The sequence below is a fragment of the Scyliorhinus canicula genome, chromosome 11, assembly GCF_902713615.1.
Source record: "Scyliorhinus canicula chromosome 11, sScyCan1.1, whole genome shotgun sequence".
Lineage (NCBI taxonomy): Eukaryota > Metazoa > Chordata > Chondrichthyes > Carcharhiniformes > Scyliorhinidae > Scyliorhinus > Scyliorhinus canicula.
The window spans coordinates 146,279,512-146,296,832 of record NC_052156.1 but is presented as its reverse complement, the minus strand read 5'-3'; the positions used below and the strand labels follow the sequence as shown (position 1 = coordinate 146,296,832).

Here is a 17,321-nt window from a genome sequence, read left to right as displayed (position 1 = left end):
AATGATTCGATGTAGAAGGAAAGTCTTTGAACGTTTTTAAGGCCGCACCAGATAGGTTCTTGATGAGCAACAGGCAGGAATATGGAATTGAGGTTACAATAAGATTAGCTATGACCTTACTGAATGGTGGAACAGGCTCAAAGGGGCCGAGTGGCCTCCTCATTCATATATTCATATGTACTGGGAGCTTCAAAATAACGTAAAATCAACAAACTTCAGGTGAATGTTGAGATTAGAATGATTCCAGCTGCTCGCGTGTTAGATAATGCTTTGCATCAAATAAATATCCCATTTTGGTCAGTGACAGCAATTAAATATCCCTCACAGCAGAGAAAGTGCCCATTCGACCCAAACAGTTCATGTCAGCATTTATGCTCCACTCAAGACTCTTCCTATAGCTCTTCACTTAACAATCATAGTAAAGTCCTCACTTTCCTCTTCCCTCACTCAGACCCTCATCTAGCCTTCCCTCAACTACTAGGCCCCTCAACCACTCCTCATGGTAGCACGTGTCATCTTCTTCCCACTCTTTGGGTGAATACATTTATTGAATTCCCCCGGCTGATTTTTCTTGGTGCTTTATCCTGTGTTGCAAAAGATGGTAGAATTGAGATCAAAGAGGTGGCAAAGGTTACCCCACATAACAGCAGCCCCAGCACAGTTTCCCACTGTGCGCCGGACAGAGAATTTACAGTCTAGGACATAACTTTGGCCGAGACCCACAATGAACGCTGGCTCATTTACATTTTGCAGTGCAGCATCAATCCAAGGGCAAGAGGTTCTGTGACAGACATTACCTTTGCTTCAAATGTCTAAGGTCCGTTTCCTTGAGCTGCTCTTTGTTTCTATCCTTCCCCTGTGGGCCACCAGGGGCAGCGTCAACCATGGAATCCACCTACAGGTCACAAACCACAGAGGGGTCAAAACAACACCCAGAGACATCACAGAACACTTGGAAATAATATAACATTACATTAAATTATAGATGTAATGAATGAAATACAGCTGGAATCTAATTCAGGTATTTTACAGAATCCTTAGTGCAGATGGTGGTAATTCGGCCCATCGAGTCTGTGCTTGTTCTCTGAAAGAGTGTTTCTAACTCGTCCTGCCTTATCCCTGTAATTGTGCAGTTTTGGTCCCCTTATTTGAGGAGCGATGTAGTTGCATTGGAGACAGTTCAGAGGAGGTTCACTAGATTGATTCCAGAGATGTTCTTATCAGAGAGATTGCGCAGTTTAGGGCTGTACTCTCTCGAATTTAGAAGAATGAGAGAAGATCTAATTGAGACAATAAGATGATAAAAGGTATTGACAAGGTGGATGTAGAGCGGGGTAATCTAGAATGAGAGCTCATAGTTTTAGGATAAGAGGTAGCAGATTTAAAACAGAGATGAGGAAGAATTGCTTCTCTCAAGGGCTCGTGAAATTCACTCGCCCAGAGTGCGGTGGATGCCGGGATATTGAGTAAATTTGAGGAGATAGGGTGACAGATTTTTTTTTTAAGTTTAAAAAAAAATTTAAAGTACCCAATTCCTTTTTTTCCAATTAAGGAGCAATTTAGCATGGCCAATCCACCTACCCTGCTCATCTTTAGGTTGTGGGGGTGAGACCCACGCAGACACGGGGAGAATGTGCAAACTCCACACGGACAGTGACCCAGGGCCGGGATCGAACTCAGGTTCTCGGCGCCGTGAGGCAGCAGCGCTAAGCACTGCGCCACTGTGTCGCCAACAGATTTTTAATTAGTAATGGGTTCAAGGGGTATGGAGAAGGGGCAGGAAAGTGGAGTTGAGGCCAAGAGGCAATCAGCCATGATCGTATTGAATGGTGAAGTGGGCTCGAGGGGCTGAATTGCCTAATCCTGCTCCTAGTTCTTCTGTTCTTATGTGACCTTGCACATTCATTCTTTTCAGATAGCAATCCAATTCCCTCTCGAATACCTCGATCGAACCTGCCTCCACCACCCTCTCAGGAAGATAGTTCCAGACTTCAACCACCTGCTGGGTGAAAACATTTTTCCTCACATCACTTTTACACCTTTTAGCAATAATTTTTAATCTGTGCCCTTTCGTTCTTGATGCTCTCTTGAGTGGGAACAGTTTCTCAGTATTTACCCTGTCATAACCCTCAGGATCTTGAATGCCTCTATCAAGTCTCCTCCCAGATTTATTTTCTCTATGGAAAACAGACCCAACCTCTCTAATCTATCCTCATAGCTACGGTTCTTCATCTCTGGAATGATTCTTGTGAATCTGCTGTGCACTCTCTTCAATGACTTCATATCCTTCCTCAGGTATGGTGTTCAGTACTAGGTGTAGTACTCCAGGTGAGGCCTAACTTGTGTTTTATACACATTCAACATCACCTCCTGACTCTTCTACTGAATGCCTCCATTAATAAAGCCCTATATACTATATACTTTATTAAATTCTTTCTCAACATGCCCTGCCACTTTCGATGACTTGTGTACATATACAGTGAGATCGCTCAGTTCTGCACCTCCTTTAGTTTCTCCCTTTATTTTTTTACTCTTTCTCCACATTTTTCCTGTGAAAATGAATCACCTCACACTTCTCTGCATTGAACTTCACCTGCCACTTGTCTGCCCAATCCACCAACATCTTTCTGTACTTTCGAATGTTCAAGACTATCTTCATCACAGCTGATAATGTTTCCAATCTTCGTAGCATCCACAAATTTTGAACCTCAGTTTCGTAGCCTTTTTTAACCCACCTTCTCCTTATCATCCTGCAGATCTGTGGAAGACTGCAGCTGTTGTTCGAGGATTTGGTGACGTGACTGTAACTCGTTCAGCCGATGCTGTGTGTCGCGCAGGTTCTGCCCAGTTCCCCGCAGTTGGGCAGAGAGTGCAATCTTTTCTTCAAACACCAGGGACATCTGTGGATGGCACGGAGTGAGAGAGCATGGAAAATACAGGGTACATGTGTTGTGGAGAGAAGACAGAGAAGGAAAGTCCACAATCCCCCCCCCCCCCCCCCCCCCCCCCCCCCGGAGATGAGGGCAGCAAGTATTCATACCCCCCCAGGATGAGGAGAGGGAGTGTCCATACCCACTTCCCGCTGAGGTGAGAGTGTTCATAACCCCGAGGGAAGGAGAAGGAGTGTGCCCCCCTCCACCCAGGGGAAGGGAGTGTTCACCGCCCCCCCCCCCCCCCAGGGGAGGGAGGAAACCGGCCACACACACCCAGGGGAGAGTGAACCACACCGCATAGGGGTGGGGAGTGAGTGACCACAACCCTCCAAGTGAGGGGAGGGAGTGTTCACACGCCCCCAGGGGAGGAGAGGGAGTGTTCACACGCCCCAAGGGAGGGAGGAAGAGTGACCACACCCCCCAAGGGAGAGTGACCACACCCCCCAAGGGAGGAAGAGTGACCACACCCCCCAGGGGAGGGAGGGAGAGTGACCGAACCCCCCAGGGGAGGATGTGTGAGCACAACCCCCAGGGGAGAGGAGTGAGTGTTCACACATCCCAGGGGAAGGGGGGGGGGGGGGGGGGGTGGGGGTAGAGTTCACATGCCCCAGGGGAGGAGAGGGAGTGTTCACACGCCCCAAGGGAGGGAGGAAGAGTGACCACACCCCCCAAGGGAGAGTGACCACACCCCCCAAGGGAGGAAGAGTGACCACACCCCCCAGGGGAGGGAGGGAGAGTGACCGCACCCCCCAGGGGAGGACGTGTGAGCACAACCCCCAGGGGAGAGGAGTGAGTGTTCACACATCCCAGGGGAAGGGGGGGGGGGGGGGTAGAGTTCACATGCCCCAGGGGAGGGAGGAGACTATCCACATCCCCCAAGGGAGGGGAGGGAGTGTTCACAACTCCCCAGTGGAGGGGAGGGAGGGTCCACATTCCTCCCCAGGGGAGGGAGGAATCCGCCCACACACACCCAGGGGAGAGTGACCACACCGCATAGGGGAGGGGAGTGAGTGACCACAACCCTCCAGGGGAGGGGAGGGAGTGTTCACACGCCCCCAGGGGAGGGGAGGGAGTGTTCACATATCCCCAGGGGAGGGGAGGGAGTGTTCACATATCCCCAGGGGAGGGGAGGGAGTGTTCACACGCCCCCAGGGGAGGGGAGGGAGTGTTCACACGCCCCCAGGGGAGGGGAGGGAGTGTTCACATATCCCCAGGGGAGGGGAGGGAGTGTTCACACGCCCCCAGGGGAGGGGAGGGAGTGTTCACACGCCCCCAGGGGAGGGGAGGGAGTGTTCACACGCCCCCAGGGGAGGGGAGGGAGTGTTCACACGCCCCCAGGGGAGGGGAGGGAGTGTTCACACGCCCCCAGGGGAGGGAGGGAGTGTTCACACGCCCCCAGGGGAGGGGAGGGAGTGTTCACACGCCCCACGGGAGGGAGGAAGAGTGACCACACCCACCAAGGGAGAGTGACCACACCCCCCAAGGGAGGAAGAGTGACCACACCCACCAAGGGAGAGTGACCACACCCCCCAAGGGAGAGTGACCACACCCCCCAGGGGAGGAAGAGTGACCACACCCCCCAGGGGAGGACGAGTGACCACACCCCCCAGGGGAGGAAGAGTGACCACACCCCCCAGGGGAGGAAGAGTGACCACACCCCCCAGGGGAGGAAGAGTGACCACACCCCCCCAGGGAAGGGAGGGAGAGTGACCATACCCCCCAGAGGAAGGAGGAAGAGTGACCACACTCCCCCCAGGGGAGGGAAGAATAGTGACCACACCCCCCAGGGGAGAGTGACCTTACCCCCAGGGGTGAGTGACCACACCCCCCAGGGGAGAGTGACCACACCCCCCCAGGGGAGAGTGACCACACCCCCCCAGGGGAGAGTGACCACACACCCCCAGGGGAGAGTGACCACACCCCCCCAGGGGAGGAAGGAAGAGCGACCACACCCCCCAAGAGAGGGAGGAAGAGTGACCAGACCTCCCAGGGGAGAGTGACCACCCCCCCCCCCCCCAGGGGAGATGGGGAATGGAGTGTTTACAACCAGGGGAGGGGAGGGAGTGCCAACACCCCACAGTGGAGGAGGGGGTGCCCATACCTATCGGGGGGAGGGGAGAGTGCAGTAGCACCAACAATTCAGTAGCATTTATATAGTGCATTGGAGGAGGAAGTTGCATTCAACCATGTCAAAGGTTGCAGACAGGTTGAGAAGGACGTGGAGGATACTTTACTTTTATCACATATGTGACGAATGTAGAAAATTGTTAGATATTATATTTGTTGCAGTAGTGTTATTAAAAGCCCCGGTTTAAGATACATACAAGTAATATGTCTGCTAAAGGTGTGATTAAGGGATCATAAAAATTTGGTAATAATTGATTTTACCTATTTTCTTGTGTACAGACAGATGGCTAACGGAACATTGTTTTGATTTTGGAGATGCTGGGTTGTAGATAATTTATGAGGGATGGTGTTTAGTCCGGAATAAACAGGTCATGGGACATCTTAGTGAGAGAAGATGAAAGGATGCCTTATGGTGTAATTAAGGGGTGGAGCCAGGTCTCTCCGTAGTTTTGCAGTTTGCCATAGGATTTTAGTCTGACCACACAGCACTTAAGCTGGGTCCTGAAAGGTTCTCTCCAAGGTTTTGGCACAGAGAAAAGCAAGTAAACCAAATTGTTAACTTTATTTATAAGTGGTCTGTGAACTATAACATAAAAGATATCTATTGGTCAGTGTTATCACTCCTGGGACAAAATATCCCTTCCTCACAGTTTCATAAATTGCAATTTGTTCCATTTCACATCCAGGGTCCTAACACACAGAATGTTTTGGAATTATGCCAGGACAGAAACCAGATCGAAATTCGGAATTTTTGCCCGACTGAATCTGAATTTGATTTTAGGATTTCGCTGAAGTGCAAGGGAACGCGACAATCCTGACGTTATTGTCTGTCATTTATTTATTCGCCACAGGCTCCACTGAAGACTCCTACAATAAATAGAGGAGACACATAACCAGGATAAAGACAAATGTGCCTGTTGCACACACCTTGCTGTTGAGTTTCTGGATGCGAAGTTCCTTCTGATGGAGTTCTTTCAGGCTGTTGTTCAGCTGGACCTTCAGCTGGCTGTTCTCGGTCTGTACACATTGAAGGGTTTCACCAGGGTCAGCTGCTTCTTCCGGTGCCTGTTTGAAAGATGTGATATTGCTAGAACTTCATTATTTTTTGGTTAGTAAGTTATGCTTGCCGCCTCTATGTGGCGAGGGTCTCGACCTCTCCTTGTCCTGTTTCAAGACTCCTACAACTGTGCCAGAACATTCGGCACAAACCACACTCCACCAGCTGGGGCCACAGGGTGCAGCTGCAGCTCTTTGCTGTCTTGCACTCACTCCTCTACAGTATCCCTCCCTCTACCCTTGAGGGGCCGAAGCCATTATGGAGTACCACTCCTCAGCTAACTCTCAGCAATTGTTCCAAGGGATCTTTTGATAGGCACGAGTCTAGACAGTGAACATCACCACAGTGCCTGAAGTCCAGGCACAGTGGGAGTCCCTACAGCACGATCAGGAGAGGGAACCTGGGCTGATTTTAACCCAGTCCAGACCATGCTGGCTGAGTTACTTACTCTCTATCAGAGTCCAGGGATGGATGCTGGGACCAACTTGTTATAGAGTCATAGAGGTTTACAGCATGGAATCAGGCCCTTCGGCCCAACTTGTCCATGCTGCCCAGGTTTTACCACTAAGCTAGTCCCAATTGCCCACATTTGGCTCATACCCATCTATTCCCTGAGTATTGAGTACAAGAGTCGGCAGGTCATGTTACAGTTGTATAGGACTTTGGTTAGACCAAATTTGGAATACTGCGTACAGTTCTGGTTGCCACATTACCAAAAGGATGTGGATGCTTTAGAGAGGGTGCAGAGGAGGTTCACCAGGATGTTGCCTGGTATGGAGGGTGCTAGCTATGAAGAAAGGTTGAGTAGATTAGGATTGTTTTCGTTGGAAAGACGGAGGTTGAGGGGGGACCTGATTGAGGTCTACAAAATTATGAGAGGTATGGACAGGGTGGATAGCAACAAGCTTTTTCCAAGAGTGGGGGTGTCAGTTACAAGGGTCACGATTTCAAGGTGAGAGGGGGAAAGTTTAAGGGAGATGTGCGTGGAAAGTTTTTTACGCAGAGGGTGGTGAGTGCCTGGAACGCTTTGCCAGCGGAGGTGGTAGAGGCGGGCACGATAGCATCATTTAAGATGCATCTAGACAGATATGTGAACGGGTGAGGAACAGAGGGAAGTAGATCCTTGGAAAATAGGCGACAGGTTTAGATAAAGGATCTGGATGCCGGCGCAGGCTGGGAGGGCCGAAGGGCCTGTTCCTGTGCTGTAATTTTATTTGTTCTATTTTGTTCTATACACAGCTTTCCCATATAACTGTCTATTATAAAAGACAAAATTGTACCTGCCTCTACAGACACTCACCACCCTGTGTGAAAAAAATGCTTCTCTGGACCCTTTTGTATTTCTCCACTCTCACCTTAAACCTAAGCCCCCTAGTTTTAGACTCCCCTACCTTTGGGAAAAGATGTTGACTATCTACCTTTTCTACGCCCCTCATTATTTTATAGACCTGTATAAGATCACCCCTAAGCCTCCTACGCTCCAGGGAAAAAAGTCCCAGTCTATCCAGCCTCTCCTTATAACTCAAACCATCAAGTCCTGGTAGCATCTCAATAAATCCTTTCTGCACTCTTTATAGTTTAATAATATCCTTTCTATAATAGGGTGACCAGAACTGTACACAGTATTCCAAGTGTGGCCATCCTAATGCCTTGTACAACTTCACCAAGAGGTCCCAACTCCTGTATTTAATGTACTGACCAATGAAACCAAGCATGCCTAGTGCCTTCTTCACCACCCTGTCCACCTGTGACTCCACTTTCAAGGAGCTATTAACCTGTACTCCGAGATCTCTTTGTTCTATAACTCTCCCCAACTCCCTACCATTAACTGAGTAGGTCCTGCCCCAACTTGATTTACCAAACTGCATCACTTCACATTTATCTAAATTAAACTCCATCTGCCATTCATCCACCCACTGGCCCAATTAATCAAAATTCCACTGCAATCCTAGATGACCTTCTTCACTGTCAACTATGCCACCAATCTTGATGTCCTCTGCAAACTAACCCATGCCGCCAAAATTTCCATCCAAATCATTAATATAAATAACAAATACCAGTTGACCCAGGACTGTTCTTTGAGGTACACCACTAGTTATAGGCCTCCAGTTTGAAAAATAATCCTCTACAACCACCCTGGTCTTCTGTCGTCAAGCCAATTTTGTATTCAATTGGCTACCTCATACTGGATCCCTTGAGATTTAACCTCATGCAACAACCTACCATGCAGTATCTTGTCAAAGGCCTTGCTAAAGTCCATGCAGACAATGTTGACTGCACAGCCCTCATCTACCTTCTGCGTTACCCCTTCAAAAAACTCAATCCAATTCGTGAGACATGATTTTCCACTCACAAAGCCATGCTCATTGTCCCTAATCAGTCCTTGCCTCTCTAAATGCCTATAGATCCTATCTTTCGAATACCTTCCAACAACTTAACCACCACAGACATTAGGCTCACCGGTCTGTAGTTCCAAGTCTTTTCCCTGTGGCCCTTCTGAAACAAACATTTGCTACCCTCCAATCTTCAGGCATCTCGCCTGTGCTTGTCGACGATTCAAATATCTCAGCTAGGGGACCAGTAATTTCCTCCCGAGCCTCCCACAACGTCCTGAGATACATTTCATCAGGTCCCGGGATTTATCTACCTTGATGCACTTTAAGACTTCCAGCACCTCCTTCTCTGCAATATGTTCACTCCTCAAGACATCACTATTTATTTCCCCAAGTTCCCTAACATCCATGACTTTCTCAACAGTAAATACTGAGAAGTATTCATTTAGGAACACACCCATCTCTTGTGGATCCGCACTTAGATGACCTTGCAGATCCTTAAGAAGCCCTACTCTCTCTCCCTTGCTACTCTTTTGCGCTTTAAGTATTTGTAGAAGCTCTTTGGATTCTCCTTTGCCTTATCTGCCAAAGCAATCTCATATGCCCTTTTTGCCTTCTTGATTTCTCTCTTAATTCTACTCCGACAATATCTATGCACTTCAAGACTCCCCATATCCTGAAAGTGTAAAGAAGAAATAATTCAATTTTGTTCCTGACATGGCACCATGCAGAATCTCATGTCAGCAGCAACTGTGAAACTAAGATGGTATAGCTGTAAAAACCAAGTACCTGGTGGCTCACCTTCAGTCGTAGCTCCTGACACAGGGTCTGAAGCTCTTGGATTTGTTTGTCCTTATCTGACACAGCAATCAGATATTGTTCTTTCAGCCTTTCACATTGCTTGGTAACAGATAACTTCTCAGACCTGCAACACAGAGCAACAGAGTAACACACACACACAAAGCAGGGCAACAGATTAACAGGCGCACACAACACAGGGCGACAGACTAAGACGCTCACACAACACAGGGCAACAGAGTAACATGCACAGGGCAGTGGAGTTACACTCACAAGGCAGTGGAGTTACAAACACGGGGCAGTCGAGTAACACACATGCACACAGGGCAGTGGAGTTACATACACACGCACACACACAGGACAGTGGAGTTACATACACACACACACACACACAGGGCAGTGGAGTACATAGACACACGCACACACAGGGCAGTGGTGTTACATATACACACACGCACACACATAGGGCAGTGGAGTTACACACACACACGGCAGCAGAGTTACACACACACACGGCAGCAGAGTTACACACACACACGGCAGCAGAGTTATACACACACACGGCAGCAGAGTTACACACACACACGGCAGCAGAGTTACACACACACACGGCAGCAGAGTTACACACACACATGGCAGCAGAGTTACACACACACACGGCAGCAAAGTTACACACACACACACACGGCAGCATAGTTACACACACACACACGGCAGCAGAGTTAAACACACACACACGGCAGCAGAGTTACACACACACACGGCAGCAGAGTTACACACACACACGGCAGCAGAGTGACACACACACACACGGCAGCAGAGTTACACACACACACGGCAGCAGAGTTACACACACACACGGCAGCAGAGTTACACACACACACACGGCAGCAGAGTTACACACACACACACGGCAGCAGAGTTACACACACACACACGGCAGCAGAGTTACACACACACAGGGCAGCGGAGTTACACACACACACAGCAGCAAAGTTACACACACACACACACGGCAGCATAGTTACACACACACACACGGCAGCAGAGTTAAACACACACACACGGCAGCAGAGTTACACACACACACGGCAGCAGAGTTACACACACACACGGCAGCAGAGTGACACACACACACACGGCAGCAGAGTTACACACACACACGGCAGCAGAGTTACACACACACACGGCAGCAGAGTTACACACACACACACGGCAGCAGAGTTACACACACACACACGGCAGCAGAGTTACACACACACACACGGCAGCAGAGTTACACACACACAGGGCAGCGGAGTTACACACACACACAGCAGCAGAGTTACACACACACACACACGGCAGCAGAGTTACACACACACACGGCAGCAGAGTTACACACACACAGGGCAGCGGAGTTACACACACACACAGCAGCAGAGTTACACACACACACACACGGCAGCAGAGTTACACACACACACAGCAGCAGAGTTACACACACACACAGCAGCAGAGTTACACACACACACACACGGCAGCAGAGTTACACACACACACGGCAGCAGAGTTACACACACACACACGGCAGCAGAGTTACACACACGGCAGCGGAGTTACACACACACACACACGGCAGCAGAGTTACACACACACACAGCAGCGGAGTTACACACACACGGCAGCAGAGTTACACACACACACACGGCAGCAGAGTTACACACACGGCAGCGGAGTTACACACACACACGGCAGCAGAGTTACACACACACACACGGCAGCAGAGTTACACACACGGCAGCAGAGTTACACACACGGCAGCAGAGTTACACACACACACGGCAGCAGAGTTACACACACACACGGCAGCAGAGTTACACACACACGGCAGCAGAGTTACACACACACACGGCAGCAGAGTTACACACACACACGGCAGCAGAGTTACACACACACACGGCAGCAGAGTTACACACACACACACGGCAGCAGAGTTACACACACACACGGCAGCAGAGTTACACACACACACGGCAGCAGAGTTACACACACACACGGCAGCAGAGTTACACACACACAGGGCAGCGGAGTTACACACACACAGGGCAGCAGTTATACATACACACACACACAGCAGCAGAGTTACACACACACACGGCAGCAGAGTTACACACACACACACGGCAGCAGAGTTACACACACACACACGGCAGCAGAGTTACACACACACACACGGCAGCAGAGTTACACACACACACACGGCAGCAGAGTTACACACACACAAACACAGGTCAGTGGAGTTACATACTCACAAACACAGGATAGGAGTTACACACACAAACACAGGACAGTAGAGTTACACGCACATACACACAAACACAGGTCAGTGGAGTTACACACTCTCAAACACAGGATAGGAGTTACACACACAAACACAGGACAGTAGAGTTACACGCACATACACACAAACACAGGTCAGTGGAGTTACACACTCACAAACACAGGATAGGAGTTACACACACACACACGGCATCAGAGTTACACACACACACACACGGCATCAGAGTTACACACACACACACGGCAGCAGAGTTACACACACACACACGGCAGCAGAGTTACACACACACAAACACAGGTCAGTGGAGTTACACACTCACAAACACAGGATAGGAGTTACACACACAAACACAGGACAGTAGAGTTACACGCACATACACGCAAACACAGGGCAGTGGAGTCATACATACACACATGGCAGTGGATTTACACACACATAAACACAGAAGTGCAGTTATACACACAGTGCATTTCCTGTATTTTTCAGTTGCCGCGCGAGGCATACGTTGGCACTGATTTCCTGATTCAGATTGTTTCCTCCTTCCAACGTGTCAGAAACTGGTCAAGATGATTCCCTCCCACCCCAAGCTTTCTTCGCCTATGCAACAAGTGATCCATTGTGTGAATTACGCAAAGAGGATTTGAAGTTTATACAAATGCAAATTTGTCCTGGTGTACAACAGCCATTTGAGAGATGTTTGGCTGCTCACGGTCTCTGATGGGCCAGCAGTGATTAGACAGAGTTCGGGAATGACAAATCCTGACAAAGGCAAGTGCCAGCCAAAAACACAAACTGACCGAAAATCAACAATTAAATATCAACCTGTGCTGTTCCAGCTCGTGCCGGCATGCGTTGTTCTCCTTCTTCAGTTGCTCCTGGGTCTCTTGGTAATCGGCTATCTGTCGGTTCTGGCCTTCAAGCTGCGCCTGGAGCTGTGACAATTCAGCTGCCTCCTCCCCAATCTGCACATACTGCTGCTGCTGGCTCTTCATCTCCTTCAGCTGCAACCAGAATTAGGAAAGTAGAACTGCAGAGATATACTGGGAATGAGGGAGCATAGCGCAGAGCACCAAAACAGAAACACAGGGACTGGGGATATCAGGGCAACATGGTGCCACAGTGGTTAGGCTCACAGCGCCATGGGACCCGGGTTCAATTCTGACCTTGGGTCACTGTGTGAAGCGTGCACATTCTTCCTGTATAATAGAACATAGAACAGTACAGCACAGAACAGGCCCTTCGGCCCTCGATGTTGTGCCGAGCAATGATCACCCTACTCAAACCCACGTATTCACCCTATACCTGTAACCCAACAACCCCCCCCCCTCCCCCCAACCTTACTTTTTAGGACACTACGGGCAATTTAGCATGGCCAATCCACCTAACCCGCACATCTTTGGACTGTGGGAGGGAACTGGAGCACCCGGAGGAAACCCACGCACACACGTGCAGACTCCACACAGACAGTGACCCAGCCGGGAATCGAACCTGGGACCCTGGAGCTGTGAAGCATTTATGCTAACCACCATGCTACCATGCTGTTGTGTATCTGCGTATCTGCGTGGGTTTCCACCAGATGCTCCTGTTTCCCCCCCCCCCCCCACCACAGTCCAAAGATTTAGTGGATTGGCCTCGCCACCAAGGGTCCAAAGGTTAGGTGGGGCTATGCGAATAGGAGGATTGGGGTGTCGGCAGTGTGGCTCTTTCGGAATGTTGGTACTGGCTCAATAGGCCGGATGGAGTCATCTGCATAGTGCAGGATACCAGCACGGTACAGTGGGCTGGGGGGCACAGTGCAGGATACCAGCACGGTACAGTGGGCTGGGGGACACAGTGCGGGGCCCCAGCACAGTACAGTGGGCTGGGGGCACAGTGCGGGGCCCCAGCACAGTACAGTGGGCTGGAGTCACAGTGCGGGATACCAGCACGGTACAGTGGGCTGGGGGACACAGTGCGGGATACCAGCACGGTACAGTGGACCGGGGGACACAGTGCGGGACCCCAGCACGGTACAGTGGGCTGGAGTCACAGTGCGGGATACCAGCACGGTACAGTGGGCTGGGGGACACAGTGCGGGATACCAGCACGGTACAGTGGGCTGGGGGACACAGTGCGGGGCCCCAGCACGGTACAGTGGGCTGGGGGGCACAGTGCGGGGCCCCAGCACGGTACAGTGGGCTGGGGGGCACAGTGCGGGGCCCCAGCACGGTACAGTGGACCGGGGGGCACAGTGCGGGGCCCCAGCACAGTACAGTGGGCTGGGGGCACAGTGCGGGATACCAGCACAGTACAGTGGGCTGGGGCTTGCGGGACCCCAGCCCAGTACAGTGGGCCAGGGGGCACAGTGCGGGGCCCCAGCACAGTACAGTGGGCTGGGGGACACAGTGCAGGATACCAGCACGGTACAGTGGGCTGGGGGGCACAGTGCGGGGCCCCAGCACAGTACAGTGGGCTGGGGGCACAGTGCGGGATACCAGCACAGTACAGTGGGCTGGGGCTTGCGGGACCCCAGCCCAGTACAGTGGGCCAGGGGGCACAGTGCGGGGCCCCAGCACAGTACAGTGGGCTGGGGGACACAGTGCAGGATACCAGCACGGTACAGTGGGCTGGGGGACACAGTGCGAGGCCCCAGCACAGTACAGTGGTCTGGGGGCACAGTGCGGGATACCAGCACAGTACAGTGGGCTGGGGCTTGCGGGACCCCAGCCCAGTACAGTGGGCTGGAGTCACAGTGCGGGGCCCCAGCCCAGTACAGTGGGCCAGGGGGCACAGTGCGGGGCCCCAGCCCAGTACAGTGGGCTGGAGTCACAGTGCGGGGCCCCAGCACAGTACAGTGGGCTGGGGGGCACAGTGCGGGACCCCAGCACAGTACAGTGGGCTGGGGGACACAGTGCGGGGCCCCAGCACAGTACAGTGGGCTGGGGGCACAGTGCGGGGCCCCAGCACAGTACAGTGGACCGGGGGACACAGTGCGGGACCCCAGCACAGTACAGTGGGCTGGGGGGCACAGTGCGGGACCCCAGCACAGTACAGTGGGCTGGGGGACACAGTGCGGGGCCCCAGCACAGTACAGTGGGCTGGGGCTTGCGGGACCCCAGCACAGTACAGTGGGCCGGGGGACACGGTGCGGGGCCCCAGCACAGTGCGAGGCCCCAGCACAGTACAGTGGGCTGGGGCTTGCGGGACCCCAGCACAGTACAGTGGGCCGGGGGACACAGTGCGGGGCCCCAGCACAGTACAGTGGGCTGGGGGGCACAGTGCGGGGCCCCAGCACAGTACAGTGGGCTGGGGGACACAGTGCGGGGCCCCAGCACAGTACAGTGGGCTGGGGGGCACAGTGCGGGGCCCCAGCACAGTACAGTGGGCCGGGGGACACAGCACAAGGCCCCAGCACAGTACAGTGGGCTGGGGGGCAAAGTGCGGGGCCCCAGCACAGTACAGTGGGCTGGGGGGCACAGTGCGGGGCCCCAGCACAGTACAGTGGGCTGGGGGACACAGTGCGGGGCCCCAGCACAGTACAGTGGGCTGGGGGACACAGTGCGGGGCCCCAGCACAGTACAGTGGGCCGGGGGACACAGTGCTGGGCCCCAGCACAGTGCGAGGCCCCAGCACAGTACAGTGGGCTGGGGCTTGCGGGACCCCAGCACAGTACAGTGGGCTGGGGCTTGCGGGACCCCAGCACAGTACAGTGGGCCGGGGGGCACAGTGCGGGGCCCCAGCACAGTTCAGTGGGCTGGGGACACAGTGCAGGGCCGTAGCACAGTACAGTGGGCTGGGGGGCACAGTGCGGGGCCCCAGCACAGTACAGTGGGCTGGGGGGCACAGTGCGGGGCCCCAGCACAGTACAGTGGGCTGAGGGACACAGCACAAGGCCCCAGCACAGTACAGTGGGCTGGGGGGCAAAGTGCGGGGCCCCAGCACAGTACAGTGGGTTGGGGGGCACAGTGCGGGGCCCCAGCACAGTACAGTGGGCCGGGGGCACAGTGCGAGGCCCCAGCACAGTACAGTGGGCTGGGGGGCACAGTGCGAGGCCCCAACACAGTACAGTGGGCTGGGGGGCACAGTGCGAGGCCCCAGCACAGGACAGTGGGCTGGGGAACAGAATGTGAGGCCCCAGCACAGTACAGTGGGCTAGGGGACACAGTGCGGGGCCGTAGCACAGTACAGTGGGCTGCGGGGCACAGTGCGGGGCCCCAGCACAGTACAGTAGGCTGGGGGCACAGTGCGAGGCCCCAGCACAGTACAGTGGGCTGGGGGACACAGTGCAGGGCCGTAGCACAGTACAGTGGGCTGGGGAACACAGTGCAGGGCCGTAGCACAGTACAGTGGGCTGTGGGACACAGTGCGACGCCCCAGCACAGTACAGTGGGCTGGGGACACAGTGCAGGGCCGCAGCACAGTACAGTGGGCTGGGGAACACAGTGCAGGGCCGTAGCACAGTACAGTGGGCTGTGGGACACAGTGCGACGCCCCAGCACAGTACAGTGGGCTGGGGGGCACAGTGCGGGGCCCCAGCACAGTACAGTGGGCTGGGGGGCACAGTGCGAGGCTCCAGCACAGTACAGTGGGCTGGGGGGCACAGTGCGAGGATCCAGCACAGTACAGTGGGCTGGGGGACACAGTGCAGGGCCGTAGCACAGTACAGTGGGCTGGGGGGCACAGTGCGAGGCCCCAGCACAGTACAGTGGGCTGGGGGGCACAGTGCGAGGCCCCAGCACAGTACAGTGGGCTGGGGGACACAGTGCAGGGCCGTAGCACAGTACAGTGGGCTGGGGGACACAGTGCGGGGCCGTAGCACAGTACAGTGGGCTGGGGGCACAGTGCGGGGCCCCAGCACAGTACAGTGGGCTGGGGGCACAGTGCGAGGCCCCAGCACAGTACAGTGGGCTGGGGGACACAGTGCAGGGCCGTAGCACAGTACAGTGGGCTGGGGGACACAGTGCGGGGCCGTAGCACAGTACAGTGGGCTGGGGGCACAGTGCGGGGCCCCAGCACAGTACAGTGGGCTGGGGGCACAGTGCGGGACCCCAGCACAGTACAGTGGGCTGGGGGACACAGTGCGGGGCCCCAGCACAGTACAGTGGGCTGGGGGCACAGTGCGGGGCCCCAGCACAGTACAGTGGACCGGGGGACACAGTGCGGGACCCCAGCACAGTACAGTGGGCTGGGGGGCACAGTGCGGGACCCCAGCACAGTACAGTGGGCTGGGGGACACAGTGCGGGGCCCCAGCACAGTACAGTGGGCTGGGGCTTGCGGGACCCCAGCACAGTACAGTGGGCCAGGGGGCACAGTGCGAGGCCCCAGCACAGTACAGTGGGCCGGGGGACACGGTGCGGGGCCCCAGCACAGTGCGAGGCCCCAGCACAGTACAGTGGGCTGGGGCTTGCGGGACCCCAGCACAGTACAGTGGGCCGGGGGACACAGTGCGGGGCCCCAGCACAGTACAGTGGGCTGGGGGCACAGTGCGAGGCCCCAGCCCAGCACGGTACAGTGGACCGGGGGGCACAGTGCGGGGCCCCAGCACAGTACAGTGGGCTGGGGGCACAGTGCGGGATACCAGCACAGTACAGTGGGCTGGGGCTTGCGGGACCCCAGCCCAGTACAGTGGGCCAGGGGGCACAGTGCGGGGCCCCAGCACAGTACAGTGGGCTGGGGGACACAGTGCAGGATACCAGCACGGTACAGTGGGCTGGGGGACACAGTGCGAGGCCCCAGCACAGTACAGTGGTCTGGGGGCACAGTGCGGGAT

The 17,321-nt window shown here is 54.1% G+C and overlaps 1 protein-coding gene across 5 annotated transcripts in view; it reads right to left on the bottom strand.

Annotated features, from left to right (window-relative positions):
- Positions 1-17,321, bottom strand: part of golgb1 (golgin B1) — an 82,724-nt gene that overhangs the window by 8,252 nt on the left and 57,151 nt on the right. For 4 of the 5 annotated variants that reach the window (XM_038811682.1, XM_038811684.1, XM_038811680.1 and 1 more), the window contains exons 16-20: positions 12,394-12,572; positions 9,240-9,375; positions 5,988-6,125; positions 2,736-2,900; positions 798-895 (exon numbers count right to left, since the gene is read on the bottom strand). In XM_038811682.1, coding sequence (XP_038667610.1) covers positions 798-895; positions 2,736-2,900; positions 5,988-6,125; positions 9,240-9,375; positions 12,394-12,572 — 716 coding nt within the window. The remainder of the gene's footprint in view (positions 1-797; positions 896-2,735; positions 2,901-5,987; positions 6,126-9,239; positions 9,376-12,393; positions 12,573-17,321) is intronic. The other variant, XM_038811683.1, reaches the window with a different exon arrangement.